The 17,185-nt window shown below is 48.8% G+C and overlaps 1 protein-coding gene across 3 annotated transcripts in view; it reads right to left on the bottom strand.

Moving 5' to 3' along the window:
• The window catches only part of CABIN1 (calcineurin binding protein 1), a 135,825-nt gene that overhangs the window by 108,524 nt on the left and 10,116 nt on the right, over positions 1 to 17,185 (bottom strand). For all 3 annotated transcript variants that reach the window (XM_016126130.2, XM_036220352.1, XM_036220353.1), the window contains exons 3-12: positions 16,970 to 17,062; positions 16,608 to 16,721; positions 14,174 to 14,308; positions 13,127 to 13,307; positions 10,341 to 10,470; positions 8,734 to 8,883; positions 5,574 to 5,848; positions 4,323 to 4,491; positions 2,068 to 2,204; positions 1,263 to 1,480 (exon numbers count right to left, since the gene is read on the bottom strand). In XM_016126130.2, coding sequence (XP_015981616.2) covers positions 1,263 to 1,480; positions 2,068 to 2,204; positions 4,323 to 4,491; positions 5,574 to 5,848; positions 8,734 to 8,883; positions 10,341 to 10,470; positions 13,127 to 13,307; positions 14,174 to 14,308; positions 16,608 to 16,721; positions 16,970 to 17,062 — 1,602 coding nt within the window. The remainder of the gene's footprint in view (positions 1 to 1,262; positions 1,481 to 2,067; positions 2,205 to 4,322; positions 4,492 to 5,573; positions 5,849 to 8,733; positions 8,884 to 10,340; positions 10,471 to 13,126; positions 13,308 to 14,173; positions 14,309 to 16,607; positions 16,722 to 16,969; positions 17,063 to 17,185) is intronic.

The raw sequence follows: 17,185 nt of genomic DNA, 5'->3' as shown, positions 1-17,185 counted from the left end.
GACAGGGTCACAAAGAGTCGTCAAAGAATGCAGGGTGAAACAAAACTAATCTAAAATTTACTTTGATACAAATATCATTCTTTTACCTACTTTCCATTCCATAAATGACAATCAGTGTCTACTCGTCAAAACATAAAGAAGCATGTGTATGTACACCGGAATAACACTTGGGAGGAGCCCGATGACCCATCTTCAGTCCTAACGGACTGCCCCCCAGGGCAGAGGCAGCCCTGTCACCTGTTGAGCACCAGGCAAAACACCACATTTACACTACAATGCTCAATCCTTAAAAACACCTGGGAGTGGCGCATTACGCCCCGGGCACACGAGGAAGCTAAGGCTCAGCGATAAGGAGGCACCAGCCAAGTGCAGGCAGAGCTGAGAAATGACCAGGGTTTGTCTGGGAACCGAAGCCTCCACTCCTCCTGCTACTCCACACTGCCCCCAGAGGAGCAGGCTCAGTAGGCAGAAGCTGCCAGGAGGCAGTCCCTGAGGTGTCCCAGCAGAGGCTGCACAGCCAGGGAACACTGAGCTACATAGCCCTAAGCACCTGCTCTTTCACCTTCTGTGCCCCCAGCCAGAAGTACCACCCAGGTGGGCCCTGAAAGCTCCTCGTGGTTCCTCCTCAGCATTCAGACCCTCCTCCTCTACTGGGAGAAGGGGGCCAGAGCACCCTGGGAACCCTTGACCTCTGGGAGGCACTGAGTGGAGGAGCCTGGGGTGCAGAGTGCTGTGGGCATGTGCTCAACCCCACACTGCTGGAGGCACCCACCACAACCCCTAAGCAACCTTATTAGCCTCTGCGCTTCTGTTTTCTCACCCGTTTAAGAATCAGTAACAGTCCCTGGAAGCTTAAACATAGCCAAAACTTCACTTTCACCAATCTGTCTGCAGCTCTCCTCCACGTCAGTAAACCACCCCGTCACCAGACAGACCCAGGCTTGAGCCAACCCTGGAAGTCCTCCCCATCTCGCCCCCTCATCTCCGCGTGCAGTTCATCCTGTCAGCTCTGCCTCCAGAACCCTCACACCACTGTTTACTGGGCAACAGTCTCCAGATGACCCTGTACCCACTCTCACCCCCAAAATCCTCCACTCAGCCACCAGGGATATCTCTAGGCATAAAACCAGGTCCCACGATTTCCTGCTTCAAACCCCCCAGGGGCCCAGCAGCAGCAGCAGCCCCACACCCACAGAAGGTCCCTGTGCCCATTCCCCGGTCCCTGTCTGACGCTGGCCCTCGAGGCCTTCCACCCGCCTGACCTTGATGTGCCTGTTGCTGCAGTCCCTCAGCAGCGGGTTGGGCAGGCTGGTGCTGTGCCTCCTCCAGCTGTGGTAGATGCTGAGCACAACCTCCGCCAGGCCTGGTGGCCACTTCAGCAGGAACTTATGGCCCATGGCCTTCAGGTAGCGCATCATCAGCTCCAGGATGCCTCCATTGGTCAAGTTCTCCAGCAAGAACGCATGCACATCCTGCTTCTCTGCCCGGGCAGGGAGAAAGAACCTGACTTGAATGAAGGACCTTCTGTGCCAGGGTCTCCCATTTTCTTTGGAAAAGGAGAGAGGAGAGCGACAGCAGGGGCAGGGTAGGGGCAGAAGAAAGCCTGTGCCTTCCCATCCTCCCACCACATGGTGGTGCTGAGGTCAGGCTGCAGGGTTCCAGCCCTCACCATCGTGAGCAAGCCTCTCCAAAGCTCTGAGTCTAAGGTGCATATGAAAGGGCTGATCTCCAAGTGCTGCCCTGTGCATCGGGTGAGGTCATGCACAAAAAAAATACAAAGCACGTTGACTAGCACATAACATATACTCAACATTTATGTCAGATACCCTTGACCTGTGAAGCCACACCCCTCAGGGAGCACAGCCACGGATGAGCCTGGATGTTTCCACAGACCTCTCAGCTGACCATGAAGTTCAGGTCCAAGACAAATCCTTGCAGCCCAGAACTGTTTCTCCCAGAATAAACCTAAACACCCAGAACCGCTCTCCCGGAATAAACCTATTCTGGTTATAGGATAACAAGAGGAACAATTCCCCACATTAAATGATCACATTGCTCAATTCCTACCAGATTCCATGAACGTGGCTGAGTCGAATGACAGTCTATGAGGCCCAATGTTTGGGAAGCTTTCCAGTTTGGTTTCTGACTGGACTTCATAGTTATTAAAGGAGTCATCTTCCTCCTCGGGGTCCAGCTTTCTTAGCCTGTGTGGAACACACCAAAATCACAAAAGCCACACCACACATTCTAACTGACGCACACACCTGAATTCTTCCTACTGGAAAAACAAAATCCGAGCCAGGAAGAAAAAAAAACTAGAATAAGCGTGCAGCAAGGTCCAGAAGCCAGGCCTCTGAGAAGCTCTGCTTCTCTCCAGACTTTTGTGAGCTGGCGTCTGGCCTGTGCCCTCGCTTTTATTGGTTCCATCAACAGAAGAATACTGAACACTGGCATGTGCCAGACACTGTGCGAGGCATCCAAATTCAGCCATGAGTGTGGCAGACCCTGCCCATAGTAGGCTTACCTCCTGATGGGAGGTACAAGCAATAAGTAGATACACAAAAACAAAGAACCCAAATAAGGACCAACCACAAGGAGCCCCCTTTATAGAGCAGAGTCAGGAACGTCTCTCAGAGAGGGTGACATTCACACTGACACTGGTAAAAAGCTGGCCATGCAAAGATGCAGGACAAGGACAGGTACAGAGGTACAGGCCAGAAGAGCACCAGGTATGTTCTAAGACCTGAAGGGTGCCCAGTGAGCAAGGAGAAAGTGGGTGGGTGTGTGAAGTAAGAGGGGGCACAGGAGGCCCTTCTGAGCTTGGTCTCCCCGTGGCTCTTCATAGAGCTTTGGGACTGAGGAGGCCTCTCCCAGCAGGCGCCATTCTTTCCAACTCCTCCCAAGGACCACTAGAGTGCTCGTAGCTTTCCTCAACCAAGCCCTGCAGCACAAACACTCAGGGCACTTTCCAATGTCTTCACTTATTTATTGCACAGACCCCCAGGGGAACCACTGCAGGCAAATGGTCACATTGCTCTTGCCTGACCATTCGAAGAAGCAGATATGAAAACTACACAGGAACCAAAACTTAAAGATTAGAAAAATAAATAAATAAATAAAAAGGTAGAACCCATTCCAGATAAAGGGGGCTGGGAACGAGACCTGGGGTAAGACAGCAGGGCTGAGGGGCAATGGAGAAATGGGTCACACGGAACTCGTGTCATCCACCACTGTACCATCCTATGGCTTTCCCAAAGGGAAACCTGTCCCCAGTACTGAGCCTTTAGAGTAACTGATCAGCAAATACTGCATTCTCTGCTTCCTGAGAAGCTCAATTTCTAAGCATTTCACTTTCACCACAGAAAGAGAAAATTAGGAAAATTTGGAATTTTGCTGTAAGATGGATTTACAATCAACCTAAAGCCTCTGCTTCCTCTTCCTCCATATGGATGTTGCCACCACTGAACTAAACTATCAGGGGCCAAAACCCCAGCTGAGGACTCCTGGGTAAAGACACGCATTGAACACACAGGGTTACCTCCCAAACTCCACTCCAGTGACCATGAAGGAATAAAAAGGCATAAACTCACAAAGACACAGGGGTTGGGGGAGGAAGCCACAGCAGAAACAAACTGTGCCAGAAGGCAGAAAGATGACAGACCAGCAGAAACTGAACTGCTCTCTCTACTCAGCTAAGGGGAGGAGGAGGTAAGAAGGCAAGGACAAAAAGCAGACGTGCTGATGAAAATCTACGAAAGGAGCAGTGCAGTCTAGAACCCCCAGATCCAGGCAACCTGGCCCTTCTCCTCCTGCAAGGCTTCTTAGAGGAACACTAAGAAGGGAGGATTTAACAGCCTGCCCTCACCTTCTCATAGTGTGAGGGAACCCTGCTGAGCCTGGAGAAACCAGACAGGCACTCTCCCTAAGAGCAGAAGGGGTGCCCCTTCCGTGGGGTTTCCTACTGTCTGCATCCAAGGAACAGCAGCCTCAGGTCTCCCCAAAGCAGTTGTCTGTGAGTGCACAAGGATATGAGCATGTCACTTCCAGCTTCAGGACCTATTCCTCTCCTGAGGGCCCAGGAGGTGCCTGGTCCTCCAAAAGATGCACAAGTCATGAGTCCTGCCCTCGGAAAGTTCAGAGGTAGGAAAGACAAGAAAAAAGCCAAGATCCCAATTCAGTGAGATCTCTGCCTCAGCTATTTGCACAGATGTGCAAACAAAGGAGGTGGCCAAAGGAGAGGGCAGCAACAGAATGAGAAACATTACTGGTAGTGTACGCTGGAGGTGTGTGTGTGTGCACATCAGAAAAAGTGTGCGCTGTACCTGGATGGCAAGAACTTAATCAGAAGCTCCTGGAAGTCTACTTTCTCTTCCTTTTTGCACTTGGTGTTTCGGACACGGGCAGACCGCCGCTTCGCTGTCTCCCCGCTCTCTTCCGAAATCTTCTTCCGCTTTACTCCCTTCTTGGATTTATCTCCCCCAGCAACATCGCCTTCACAGAGTACAGATTGAAATCATGCAGGGGTAGGGGCATGAAAATGCAGCACAAAGCACATCAGTCTCTCTTTCACAACTGTGAGCATGTTTAATCTTTATCTTCTTTGACATTTAAATCTCCCATCTCTTCTTTAACAACAGAGTCCTGAGTAAAGGTAATTTCAAGTGTTTAATACTCATACCTTTCTTGAATTCACAGAGCCCACAAGCCAGACTATTTTCCATGGCTACAGAACACTAAGACCTCAGTTGAATGTTCCCCCGATCCCCCACCCCTCATGCTGGCTGGCTGCAACAGCTTCTGGGGCCTTGTGGATGAACCTGGGATGGGACAGAGCAAGTAGCAGCAACACTGACTCTACCCATCACCCAGAACCCTGTAAGCGCCCAGTGACATGATATGGACAAGGGAATCATGTGAATTATACAGAAAGCGGGAGTGCCATGTATGATTAATTTAAAAAGTTAGCGACAACTGTATGCACATTTGCTCAGAAACCTTTTAACTTCCAGATATTCTTCAGTGACAGAAAATCAAGAAAAGTCTTGAGAACTTTTGCCTAAAATTTTGTACAACTCCAATAATAATAAAAATCAATAAAACCACTCAAAAATATACTACTACATATGGTGGTAACCTTGCTGACTGTTTTTTAAGGCCAAAGAACAAAGACTGATAGTGCGTAGCAGCGCTGGGTGCTGTGCCATGTGGCCAGCAACTGAGAACCAGCAGAAGGACCTGCCAGCTCACACATCACAAGCGGAAAGAGCCACCTTTACACTAGGACTTATCAGCCAGGTGCTGAGTGGTTTCAAGAAGCTGCATCCCTGAGCATCTACCCCTTCCTTGTGGGGGCTTCTTTACGGAAGTGGATCCTAAGGAGTGGCAGCCCCAGAAGCAGGCCAAGAGGCTCCCCTGTGGGGCCAGGGCTCTTGCTTAAACCTCAGACCACGAGGAAATCGCAGGACCCATCTCTTTGGGGAGACCAGGGAAGCCAAAGAAGACTCATTCCTGGTCAGCAAACTGGATCTCCCCAGAAGTCAGCCCAAGGAGGCCCGCTCACCCATGGGGAATACCTGTCTCTAGCAGGCTGGAACTGTGTAGTGAGAAGCTGGCTGTAGCCACAGGGGAGTAGGAAAGCACAGGCTCTGTCATGGTCACAGCCGGGTTGGCACTGACGGGACTTGACTGGATCACGCTGACAGGCGCCACAACCACAGAGGACACGAGAGGCTGGCTGGGGTCCTGGTGGTCAGACAGGTCAATCCTCTTGCCAAGGCTGGGCCGCGGGGGCTCGCAGGTGGTGAGGTGGTTATACGTGGCCAGCAAACTCTCTCCAAGACACTTCCAGCTACAAGGAGACAATCGCCACACTTGGTCAGCACCCCAGCATAGGGTGCTCTGAACACAGGGCCAGCTGGCCTGGAGAGAGGCAGGAGAGCTGGCCCAGGGGCTGCCATCTCCACGAGAGCGGGGGAATGGTGACGGCTTTGTTATTGTCATTACTGACAAATCCTGAGTCTAACAGAGCTGAGGTGGAGCCACTGGAGCGGAGGCAGAGGCTCAGAGGCCTCCTTCCCTCATCCTATCAGAAGTCCTAGAGCATGTCAGCCCCAGGCACCTTTGGACGGAACCAGGCTGGCATGAAAACCACTGGCTCACTTTAAAAGCCCCTTCGCTGCAGGTCTAATCTTTAAAATATGTGGCATTTCTCTGCCACCACTCTGAGGTGAAAGGGGAGGGCTGCTCATAGGGATGTGGTCTAAAGGTGCTGAATAGGCCCTTGCACAGAGCCTCTTGGGAACAGTATCTCAGTGAGTCCCCATGTGGGCCAGGGCTGCTGGGTGGCAAACCAAGACGGTTATGTGTTTTACTGTGTGTTATGTTGTGGTATGGTATGCATTATGTTGTATGTGTTACGTTGTGTTATGGTCTGGTGTGTTATGTTGTGTGCCTGTTTTGTGTTTTCTGTTGTGCATTGTGTTGTGTATTACGATTATGTTGTACGATGATATGATGTGGTGTAGCATGATGTATCCTCTTATCCATCCATCCATCCCTGAATGGCCTCCCATGCTCTAAGGGTAAATCCAAAATCCAGAGTCTGGGCCCATGTTGCTGCCCAGCCTGGCCTGGCCAACTGTCCAGGCCTCACCTTGCACCATCCTATACTCCCATCATGCCAGCTTTCTTTCATTTCTGCAGACAAAATCACACTCTTGCATACAACAGAGCCTTCACGCAGGCTTCCCTCTGCCCACCCACACCTCAGCCCCTCTGCTGTCAGTGCCCACTCTTCTGTCAGACCCCTGCTCTGGCACCTAAGCCCTCCTGACCCCTAAAGCAATGTGGATCCCATTATGAGCTCCCCTGGGAGCTTCTTTCCTCAGGGTGCACATCAGTTTGAGGCATGTGCTCCTTCTGGGTGACTGACTATCCCTGGGATTGCCCCAGCAAGGGACCAGGCCCTACCACATCGAGCCCCCAGCACAGAGCACGGTGCTGGCATGAAGCTAGCATCTAGTATATGTTGCAAAGTAATGAAAAGGATGATGCTTCAAATTCCGTAATCTAACCAAATGGAGGCTCCTAGGACTACAAGGGATTTCTCCTAGGACTATTCTCTTCCTGCCTTTAGTCAGGATTACATTCAGAGAGGGAAAAATTTGCTCACCAGCTCTGTTGTAGTGCATGCCTTAAAGACATAATTTCACTTACTTGTGCTTTGCTCATGCCTAGCAGGCACTGAATAGCCCTGGGGTGGCAAACTATGGCCCACAGCCCCTTTTACACAGCCCACAAACTAAAAACGTTTTTCACATTTTTAAAGCGTTGTTAAAACACACATACACACGTGAACACACACACAGACACGCGAAAACACAACAGAAACAGTACCTGGTACACAAAGCACAAAGCATTTACCACCTGGTTGTTTACAAGAAAAGTGTGTCAAGTCCTGGAATAGATGGTGGTTATTTTAAAAGCCCCATGTCCTTTGCTCCCAGAGAGGGACCTTTACACTCTTCCTTTAATAACCCAATCCCATACTTAACTACCAAGCAACAGCTCTAGTCAAGCCTATATGCCCTTCACACTTCCATGTGGCCTTCGCCCTGCACAATGAGGGCAGCCTTGACACCAGCTCACAGCTTCTCTTCTCTAGTCACATCACCACAATCCCTTCAAGTGTCATTCCCTTAGGCCTTCTGCTCCTTCGCTGTAATGGGGAGGCATCCAAGGCCTTTCCCAAACCCCAGTGCTCTTGGTTGGGGAGCACACACTCAGATGGAATGGGGTTCCTGATCCAGCTGACTAAACGAGGGGATGAGCACCTGACAAGAGTCTGAGGGCAGCCCCACCTCCCTGACCCTCTCAGTGCCTGTTTGAGAAGATATTCCTGGGAAACTCAATACGTGGGAACAGACAAGCAGTAGTAATAACGTGGATCAGAGCCACTCTTCCTGAGCGTGTGCTAAAATAAATGCTGGCTCTGTGCTAGCCACCAGGTGTTCTATTTAATTATCACGAGGGCCCAGTAAGAGGGATGTTGCTCACCCTATTTTCAGGGAGTGGCATGTAATATTCCTAGAGTCACATGGCTAGGGGCACCAAGACTGAACTCAGGTCTGTCAGATGCAGGACAGGAGCTGTAGACCACTATGTGACAATGCTGCTGAGTATAAGATGGGGGGAAGAAATGCTGCTGCCAAATTATGCTAAATTCAAAGATTCAAGATTCGATGTCAGAACTTTAACAATAGAAACTGCATGCCAGATCTCGCTAAGGAGCTAAATTATCCCATCTCCAGGGGGGCTACCAGTAAGTCCTTGGTGGAGGTAGGGGTGGGGTTCCATGCCACAGGGCACACAAGGGCCTTGGAGGAAGAGCATGGACTCAAGAGTTGGGAAATCTAGATCTAGGATCAACTCCAGGCTCCCCATTTACCATTTAACTGCCCTGATCCTGGTTTCCTCCTGTCGAGTACCTGACAAATGTTAGTTTCCCCTTCCCATCTGGGTAGGGCAGACTGAGAGGGGGCTTAAAGGAATGTGGCAGGTGGCTGGGGCAAGAACGGCAACAGCAAAAACAGACTTAGACCGGGCCTACTTGGGAGAAGCCCAGCTGCTTCTCAGTAGTCAACAAGTAGGCGCACGCCTCCAGCCATCTGTCAACATGCACTCAGCTCCCGTCCACCAGACAACCCAGCATCTCCAGAGACCCAGACGACCTACGTGAAGAAGGGGATGGGCTGCACCAGCTTCAGGTCTGGCTCCTTCTCTCGCACGGTCAGCGCTTGCCTCTTCTTCCGCAGTCCCAGGGCCTCGTCTATGATGGCCTGTGTCTCAGCCGCGCTCACTGACACATCATGGATCGACATGTCACTAATAGCATGTAAGACAGGGAGAAATTACAATGTTACAAAACTGGAGCCAAAGCTGTAGTTTTACAGCCGGGGATGCCATTAAATTAACACCCTTTAATCTATATTAATTCTTCCTATAAATAAAATAACCACTTGAGTTTGGCCTTGGAAAGGCAGTAATTAGCATTCTTAATACCTACATATACTAGAAATGACAAATTCCCTTTGTTCCTTCTGCAATTCAAAATGGAGCAATTCATATGTATTAACAGTATCAGATAGTGTCAGAAAAGCCACAGTAAAATAAAATCTTGCTCTTCTTTACAGAAAACTTTTAAAGAATTTAACTAGACCATCCCGCCCATACCAACAAAAAGTCATCAGACCAGTGAAGCTCACCAAAGTCTATGCTGTCTCTGAATTACAGAAAGAGCAAGGCTTTGAGGCTTCAGATGCCCTCCCACAGACACACCTCTACACACCTCTGCCTGAGGTGGCCCAGCAGTACCTGCCCTTCTGCAGGGACAGTCCTGATGCCTCCCAGCAGGGATCCACCACAAAGCCAGGCTCTTATGGTCTTATCTGTTTTATCTATCTATCCAAAGACCTATCTCCTTGGGACAAATGTGAACATGAGGTACAGTCTTACAGGATAGACCAAGATAAATAACCATTAACCTCCTGCATGCACACACATGCCAACTGAGCTCTGGGGACCAAAGAAACACCAGAAGGTAGAGGAGTTGGTTCAGCCGGACGGCTCAGGGATGGAGGAAGCTAGAGCTTGGAAAGCTGCTGAGAGGTGGCCTGAGAGCTGGAACATGAAGAAGGTACAATGGCACAACACATGGAAAGGTAGGAAGATGGGATTCCAGGTGAGGGCACAGTGGGAGCCAGAGTACAGGGACACGACAGAGCACAATGGGGCCATGACTAAAATTTCCAAGGACCTGACACAGTTTTTCTCCTGGAGGAGGGTGAAGCAGAAGAACCTGTATGTATAGGTGAGACTGTAAAGGCACTCCTGGGCAATGCTTCTGAGCATGGGTTTTGTCTTGGAGGCAAGGTAGGGGTGGTATAGGATCAAAGATGTGTTTGGGACAATGAACTCAGGCAGCACTGGAAGAAAAATCCTGGAAAGGGGAAAGGCAAGAGGCAAGGAGGCAAGGTGCACAGCAGGCTGCCGCAAGCATCCTGAGGAAAGCTAGCGACTGCCAAGAGCCAGCAGGACAGTGAAGAAGTCAAGCAGCAAAGAGCCAAGGAGACAACACTGAAATCAGGCACATGGCTGAGTAATACACAAGGAAGATCAAAGCCAGTTCACCAGATGATGATAAAGGGGAGAAAGTTCAGGAGCTCATCCACCCAGAGGTCAGAACCTGAGAAAAGAAGGTGCACATGCCTCCTGATATTCACCAGCTACTCGGGGAGGGGAAAAGGGAGTGCAGACCTGGCAAGGGAAGAGGCAGAACCTACCACTTCAGGAACATGCGGAGGGAGTCTTTCCGGAGACAAGGCTGCTCCTCGAAGATCTTCTCCTTGAGAACCAGCCCTTTGCTGTACCGGCAATCCTTCTCCAAAGCTTTACAGATGAAGTACAGACATGCTGGCAGGGAAAGAAACAGTTATGACTTCTGAGTGTGCATTCTGAAGCTCTAGACTTGCCAAGAGACACCGGGAAAATGTCTGTGCTATAGAATCAAAGAAATGACCAGTAAACGACAACGGGATTCCACTTTAACTGGCTCAATCGGGAAAGATTTGTGAATACACTACCCACAGTAGAAGGGGCAAGCCAACTGCTGCCAGGGAAGGCAGACTGTACAACCTTTCTGGAGAACCACATGCATTCCCACTTCTAGGAATGGACCCAGCAATCCCACTTCTAGGAATTGCTGTAAAAAACCTACAGGAAGCTAAGCAGAGTCAGGCCTGGTTAGTACTTGAATGAGAGACCACCTAGGAACACCAGGTGCCGTAGGCACAAAAATAAATAAATAAATAAATAAATAAATAAATAAATAAATAAATAATTATAATCTGACAAGGTCCTTGCAATCTGTGAGGTCAACCAAGAGTTGCCTCACCTAAAAAAACCAGAAAGAAAGAAATAAAAAAAGAAAGAGGAAAGAGGAAAGAGGAAAGAGAAAAGGAAAGGGAAAGGAAAGGAAAGGAAAGGAAAGGAAAGGAAAGGAAAAGGAAAAGGAAAAGGAAAAGGAAAAGGAAAAGGAAAAGGAAAAGGAAAGGACCTACAGGGCGCACAGTGATTATCTGTTGTTGGCTCATTGCAAAACAGCAAAATTTCCCTGATCCACACACTGGGTTGCCAAGCAGCCACTGCACGGTTGGGGAAGAAGCAGGAGACCAGTTACAGTACAGATCCATTTGTACACAAAGATTTAATTTCTTAGGAACCACAGTGTAACTAGAAGGTGGCTATCAGTGACTTCGAGAGAGAAAATCAGGGAGGCACTGAGCATCTGGATAATGCTGGTTGATGGCAATCATTTTAGTTGCAGTAAAACTAACCACTCTAGCTAGAGGGAAGGCCTGAGAATTCTCAAGGGAACAGGAGGTGGTCAGTAGGTATTAAGCACAAGGACCCCTGTCTGCTCATCCCAAATGTCTAAACGTCACCTGGAATCAACTTAACATGCTGCTTTTCCTTTCGGGTTTAAATGAGTGTCAAATCTACCAAGGCTCTCGCGGATGTATGCATCAGGTTAGTGCTCCAAGCCTACTTTTCCCACAGGACCTAAGTTTACCAAGCACAACTTCTACCACAGTAGGGGGTACAAGGAATTAAACCAGGTGGACAGGGACAGAAGGCTGAACATGACAACTGTCTACCTCACGGTAGCACCCAAGCTACAGGAAAAGCATTTAAGAAGAGACTAAAAGCTTCTGGAAGAAGACGCTACTCAAGACGGTGCCCCACTGGAACCACCGTATTCTGCTGGTGGGAGTGGAAACTGGGACAACCGACAGAACGAGTGCCAGTGTCTACCAAAGGGAACACCTGGGAACGTGCACGGCCGCTCTAGGCAAGAGCCGAAATCTGGAAATAACCCCAATGTCCAGGCACGGAATGGTCAAATTGTGTATGAACATAAAAGACCACGCAGCAATAATAAAGGCCTAGGGAACGCCACGCCCTACAAAGGTGCACTCACAGACAGCCCAGGGAGCCAGCCAGGCTGAGAAGAGTACCCTCTGCCATCTGGCGCCACCTAGAGGGGGTTTTGTCAATAGGCTGCATTCATCCCATGACAAAAGGGAGAAATCGAAATCACCTCAGTGGGTAGTCATGACTGAGAAGAAACCCAAAGCAGCCTGCCTGCTGGGGCTCTGCAAATGTTTTGCACCTCGACATACAAACTGATGGACCTCAGATGTGCGCTTTACTATGTGTATGTTTTACCTCAATTAAAAAATGGTTGTGGAGAACAAAAACTGGTGGCAGCGAAGGGTGATCAGGGCCCAGTGCTTCTCGCCGCACTCCATCTAGGCTACCTGTCCATATGAAGGGAAGGAAAAGCCTCTGCAAGTCAGCCTCCCAGCACAAACCTTGCAAGTGCTATCAAGTACCTGTCAGCATGACTGGGTTTTAATGGGACCTGCCTGCAGCATGCCTAGCCCTGCTCAGAGTGCTCCTCGAAAGCCACCCACCGCTGTGGCCTCAGAGGGCACAAAAAGGAGGCTGACCTCCATTGGAGGCCCAGAACCCCCAAGGCCAGAACGCCTAATCAGTGCCCGCCTCAGGACCAGCCATGTAAGGGGTGGATGTGTTCTCTGCAGGGCAGAGGGCAAGGCTGCGAACAGGAAGCTGAAGCAACTAGAAAGCAGACTGGGGCTCTGTCCAGCAGAGATCTTTCCAGCAGCCCTGCTGTTCTGCAAAGGAACAGGCTGCCTCAAGAGGTAGTGAGCTTCCTGGCACCAGAAAGAGCCAAGCTGCAGCTGCTAAGCCATCTGTCAGCAAGTTACAGAAATGGCTTCTGACATAGGATGAGATCACATGGGGATGAAATGAGATAACCAAAGGGAAACTCAAAGAGTATACTACTTATGTCTACAAAGCTCATATTAGATCTCAATTAAGAAAGGCAAACAGAATAAAGCAGGAATGCAAAAACATCTCCATTCTCCTTGACAGTTGGGTGAAAGGACCTTCAGTGTTAACTTTGACTTCCAGCTTACCCAAGCCACCCTCCCCCATCCCAAAAACACAAGCACACGGGAGAATGCAACAAAGTCTAACTCACTTGTGTAATCGCTGAGGGTATACAGGACAGTGATGAGGTTGTCCAAGCAGGGCCAGTGGTCAGGATTGCACCGCAGCCCTTCCTCAAAAGCATGGCGAGCCAGGGGGACTCGGATAAGCCTCAGGGCCACATGTCCAATTTTATACCAGAGATTGACATCCGTGGAGTCCAGCATGACCGCCTGGAAGCAGCACAAGAAGAGAACGCACACGCAGTCAGCTCTCTTGCCGAGCGGGCACCTGTGGCGACAGGAGGGGCACAGTACCAGCCCGGCCACTCAAACTACCCAGGAAAATTGCAAATAGAAGTTATATGGACCAATTTACCTAATTAGGAATGTTTTCTTGATATATTTTGTCACCTGAACATCAGTATTTCTTACACATTTGACAGGTAAAAGAAGGAGAATTAAAAGAAAATGCAAGAGCCCTCTGGGTTTCTAGAAAGATTACGGGCACTGGAGACAGACCTTCATTCACACCTCTGCTCCTGCATGGACTAGTGGCATGATCCTGAGCCTCAGCATCCCCATCACTAAAATAAGGATAAAGACACCTTCCTTGCACAATGCTGTAAAGATGAGCGCATGAATGGAAAGCATTTAGCACAGTGTCTGGCACTTTGGAGCGGCCTACAGAGATGGTGACAGTAATGTAAAAATAATGGCAATACTATTATGAATGGGAACAGGGTGCCAGGTGTCAGGCTCTGTTCTTAGCACTTGTATATGTACCAATTCATTTAATTTTCATATCCATCCTCTTTTTTATTACTCCTATTATATTGGTATAGACCTGAAGGCCCAGAGAGATTAGCTACTCACCTAGTCACATGTGCCCTAAGTGTCGGGGGAAGAATGCACATGCTGGCCCCTGCTCTCCAGGCTGCTCTGAACTTGTTATCACCCACTGACTAGGGCCTTGGGGACTACAGCTTGGTGACACACCACTACAAAATTTTCTTCTCAGCCAATAAGACCACAACCTCATCCCCTTCACCAAGAACTGTCAAAAACACCAAGGGAGGTGAGCACTGCCAAAACCGCACCTCCAAATAGAACTCCATGGCTGTCTCCAGGTCCTCTCGCTGGGCTGCTAGCTGGGCCAGGTTCTTATACGTGGAATATTTCAGCATCAGCCCAGGGTGTTTCAACCCTTCTTTCTCATCACCAGATGAAACTGCCTGTGAACAAAACAAACAGGAACAGAAGTAACAGTAGGCCAGAAAGCCTCAGTAAGAACTCAGTAAGACACCTGACTTCCAGATTGGCCTCTACCATAGGCCTTTGGGCCAGTCAGGTGCCTCCCTCCATTGAAAAATGAAAGCGCTGTGCCAGATGCTCTCAGAGGACCCCTCCAGCTTCCGGCAGGCAGAGAAGAAAGGCCAGATCACCATAAGGTAGTTTGCTGGTAGTCTGGGCATCAAAAAATACAGGGAAAACCCTTTCTACCACTACCGCCATGCATGAGGGTTCAAGCCTGGATGGTGACTTTTCTGGCATCGGTAAGCCAGCCTAGTGGGCCCCCTCAGCAAGTTTGAAGATGAGAAACAGAGTGTGAGGAGGATGCCTAGGCAGCCACTTACACAGCCCAACATGCCCTGCAGCAGAAAGAGCCCTGGAGTAGGAGTTAGGAGGCTCAGTTCCCAACTCTAACTTATCACATGACTGGGGACAAGTTACTTTAACTAAAAAGTTAGTGTCCCAAGGAGCTCTATAACATCGAGAATAATTCCTACTTTAAATATCAAAAGTGAAAGAGCTAATGACCATAAAGATTATAAACCTGTTTATGTAAAAAGTTATTTCACTACAGTTTTTATGACAACTCTTAAAAACCTTATAACTTCTAACCACTGATTAGAAAAACTTGCTCCAACCACAGGACAAAGAGTAAAACATTTTCTAACAGAGAAGCTGGCTGACACAAAGAAGCAGTTTCCAGGGGCAGGTCACGTTCACACATCATTCTTAACATTTGGAACAGGCAAGACCCATGGAATCTTCAGGAAGTATCCCTTTACTAATCCAAGAAATCTACCCTAGAGCTCTAAATGAATCCCATCCAAAAAAAAAAAAAAAAAAAAAATGAAGAACTCAAATCAAGCCCCATTCACTATTTTCTACTGTTGTCTGGCTTATACTGAAGAAAGATCCCAAAGACTGAACTGACCAGGGCTGGGCCCCAGGCACAGAACTGTTCAAAAAAGAGGTGTGAACGCAGTTATAGAGGATGTCAGCCTACTTCAGAGAATAAGTAGTCATATATCCACAAATAACAGCAGAAGCTCTCATAACTAACCTCCACCTACGGACCAGATGGAGTCAGCACCATTCTCCATCCTCTATGAGAGACACAGTGATGCCCAGGAGAGGTGAAAGGATCACCCCAATAAGCCCCCTCCAGCCTGTCCACCAGCTAAGACTGCACTTCCTCAGAGTCAGCTGTATTCCAGACCCGTTTATGACAAGTGGTTGTAAGACAATAATTATATAGTTTAGTTTATTATGAAGTATACTAATGCCAGATGAGTGTCAAAAGAAACTTTTCTGTACTTTTCATTTACAATGAACATGTTTCACTTTTATAAGAAAGGGGGAGGGTGCTAAAACAGTCTTTTAAGGCTAAAAGTGATATAGAGTGAGATGGACACAGTGGACACACCTGTAACTACAAGGCTGACATATGGCCAGTGTCCTTTGGTCAAAGAGCATATGCCTGGCCCGTGAGGTGCTGAGCCCACCTGGAATCAGCTCTGTTCTTAGACTGCCAGCTCAGTGCTAAGCTTACCGGCTCATGTCTCCAAGGCCTGCTCCACTGTGGCCTGAGGGAGAGCACCTTGCCCCTAGATGGCATCCAGCAAAAGTGGCATAAAGTCATTTTCCCTCTCTGGGCTCTCACTCATTTCCTACCAGTAGGGGAAGGCAGGTCACGATTCCCACAGCTCTAATTTCCAGACACTAAACTGGCCCCCAAAGAATCTTGACAAGCTAGAGAATTAGGATATGAAGAGATACCTTGAGGGAGGGAAGGGATAAATGCTTTCTGCAGACAATTAGAACTCACTTAGCATCTACCTCAACAGTGGGGAAAACCATACAAAGGAGGGGCTTGAGACACAAGTGTCTGCCTTCTAGGGTTATAAGAGATTCTGCTCAACTAGGAAACTACGTGATACTGAAAATGCCTGTGGATGGAGTCTGTCTGCTTCCTTACTGCACATCACCTCTGTGCTTGATGTCTGAGTACTTGAAAACAAAAACCTTTCTTCCTTATGAAATACACATCATCTTCCTAAATCAATTTCAGATTGAGGCTCATCCCCATGTTACCCATCCAGGTAACATCTATAGGTGGGGAAGCTAAGGGGCAGAGAGGGGAAATAACATACTCAAGGTTATCAAGCCAAGAAGTGGGAGGGCAGAGGTCAGACCCAGGCCGGCTGGCTGCAGGGCCTCCCTGCTGGCCTGCTGGTGCCTCACCTCTCGCAGCAGGCGTGCCTCCAGCAGCTCATGGTAGGCCTTGGCAGACTCCTCAAATCGGTCGTGTTTTTGCAGATCGAGAGCCTTGTGATATAAGGCAAAAGCCTCTGCTTCCTGAGAAAAAAAACACAGAAAAAGTTTTCACATAGTACAAAGGTTCATCTTTTTTAAGCCAAACAGTCAAGGCCATGTTAACTGTCAGCTATACCCTCTGCAGTGGAAACAATCCTAACACTCCAACCTTCCAGGATCTCACCCCTAAAATCCCACTAAGAAGACATGTGAATGCATTTAAAATGAGATGCCACCTAGAGAAATGAGAAGCAAGGTCTACCTGCAGAGGAAGACCATGGATTACATACCTGGGCCTCTTTTGTCTGGGTTTTATGACTTTTAAAACTTCCTTCATGATCATCCTCAACTGTGGAGCTGGCATTTAAGGCTGCAATTCGAATCTAGAAACAGAGGTTTGAGGGAAGAGAGGAGTTGTTTTTAAATGAGATGTCACTTGTCTCTTCAACAACCCACAATAATTACAACTCTGCTCCATTATCTATTCTGCCTCAAACAGCTATGGC

The sequence above is a fragment of the Rousettus aegyptiacus genome, unplaced genomic scaffold (genome assembly GCF_014176215.1).
Source record: "Rousettus aegyptiacus isolate mRouAeg1 unplaced genomic scaffold, mRouAeg1.p scaffold_m13_p_5, whole genome shotgun sequence".
NCBI classification, from domain to species: domain Eukaryota; kingdom Metazoa; phylum Chordata; class Mammalia; order Chiroptera; family Pteropodidae; genus Rousettus; species Rousettus aegyptiacus.
This window is presented reverse-complemented; position numbering and strand designations above follow the sequence as displayed.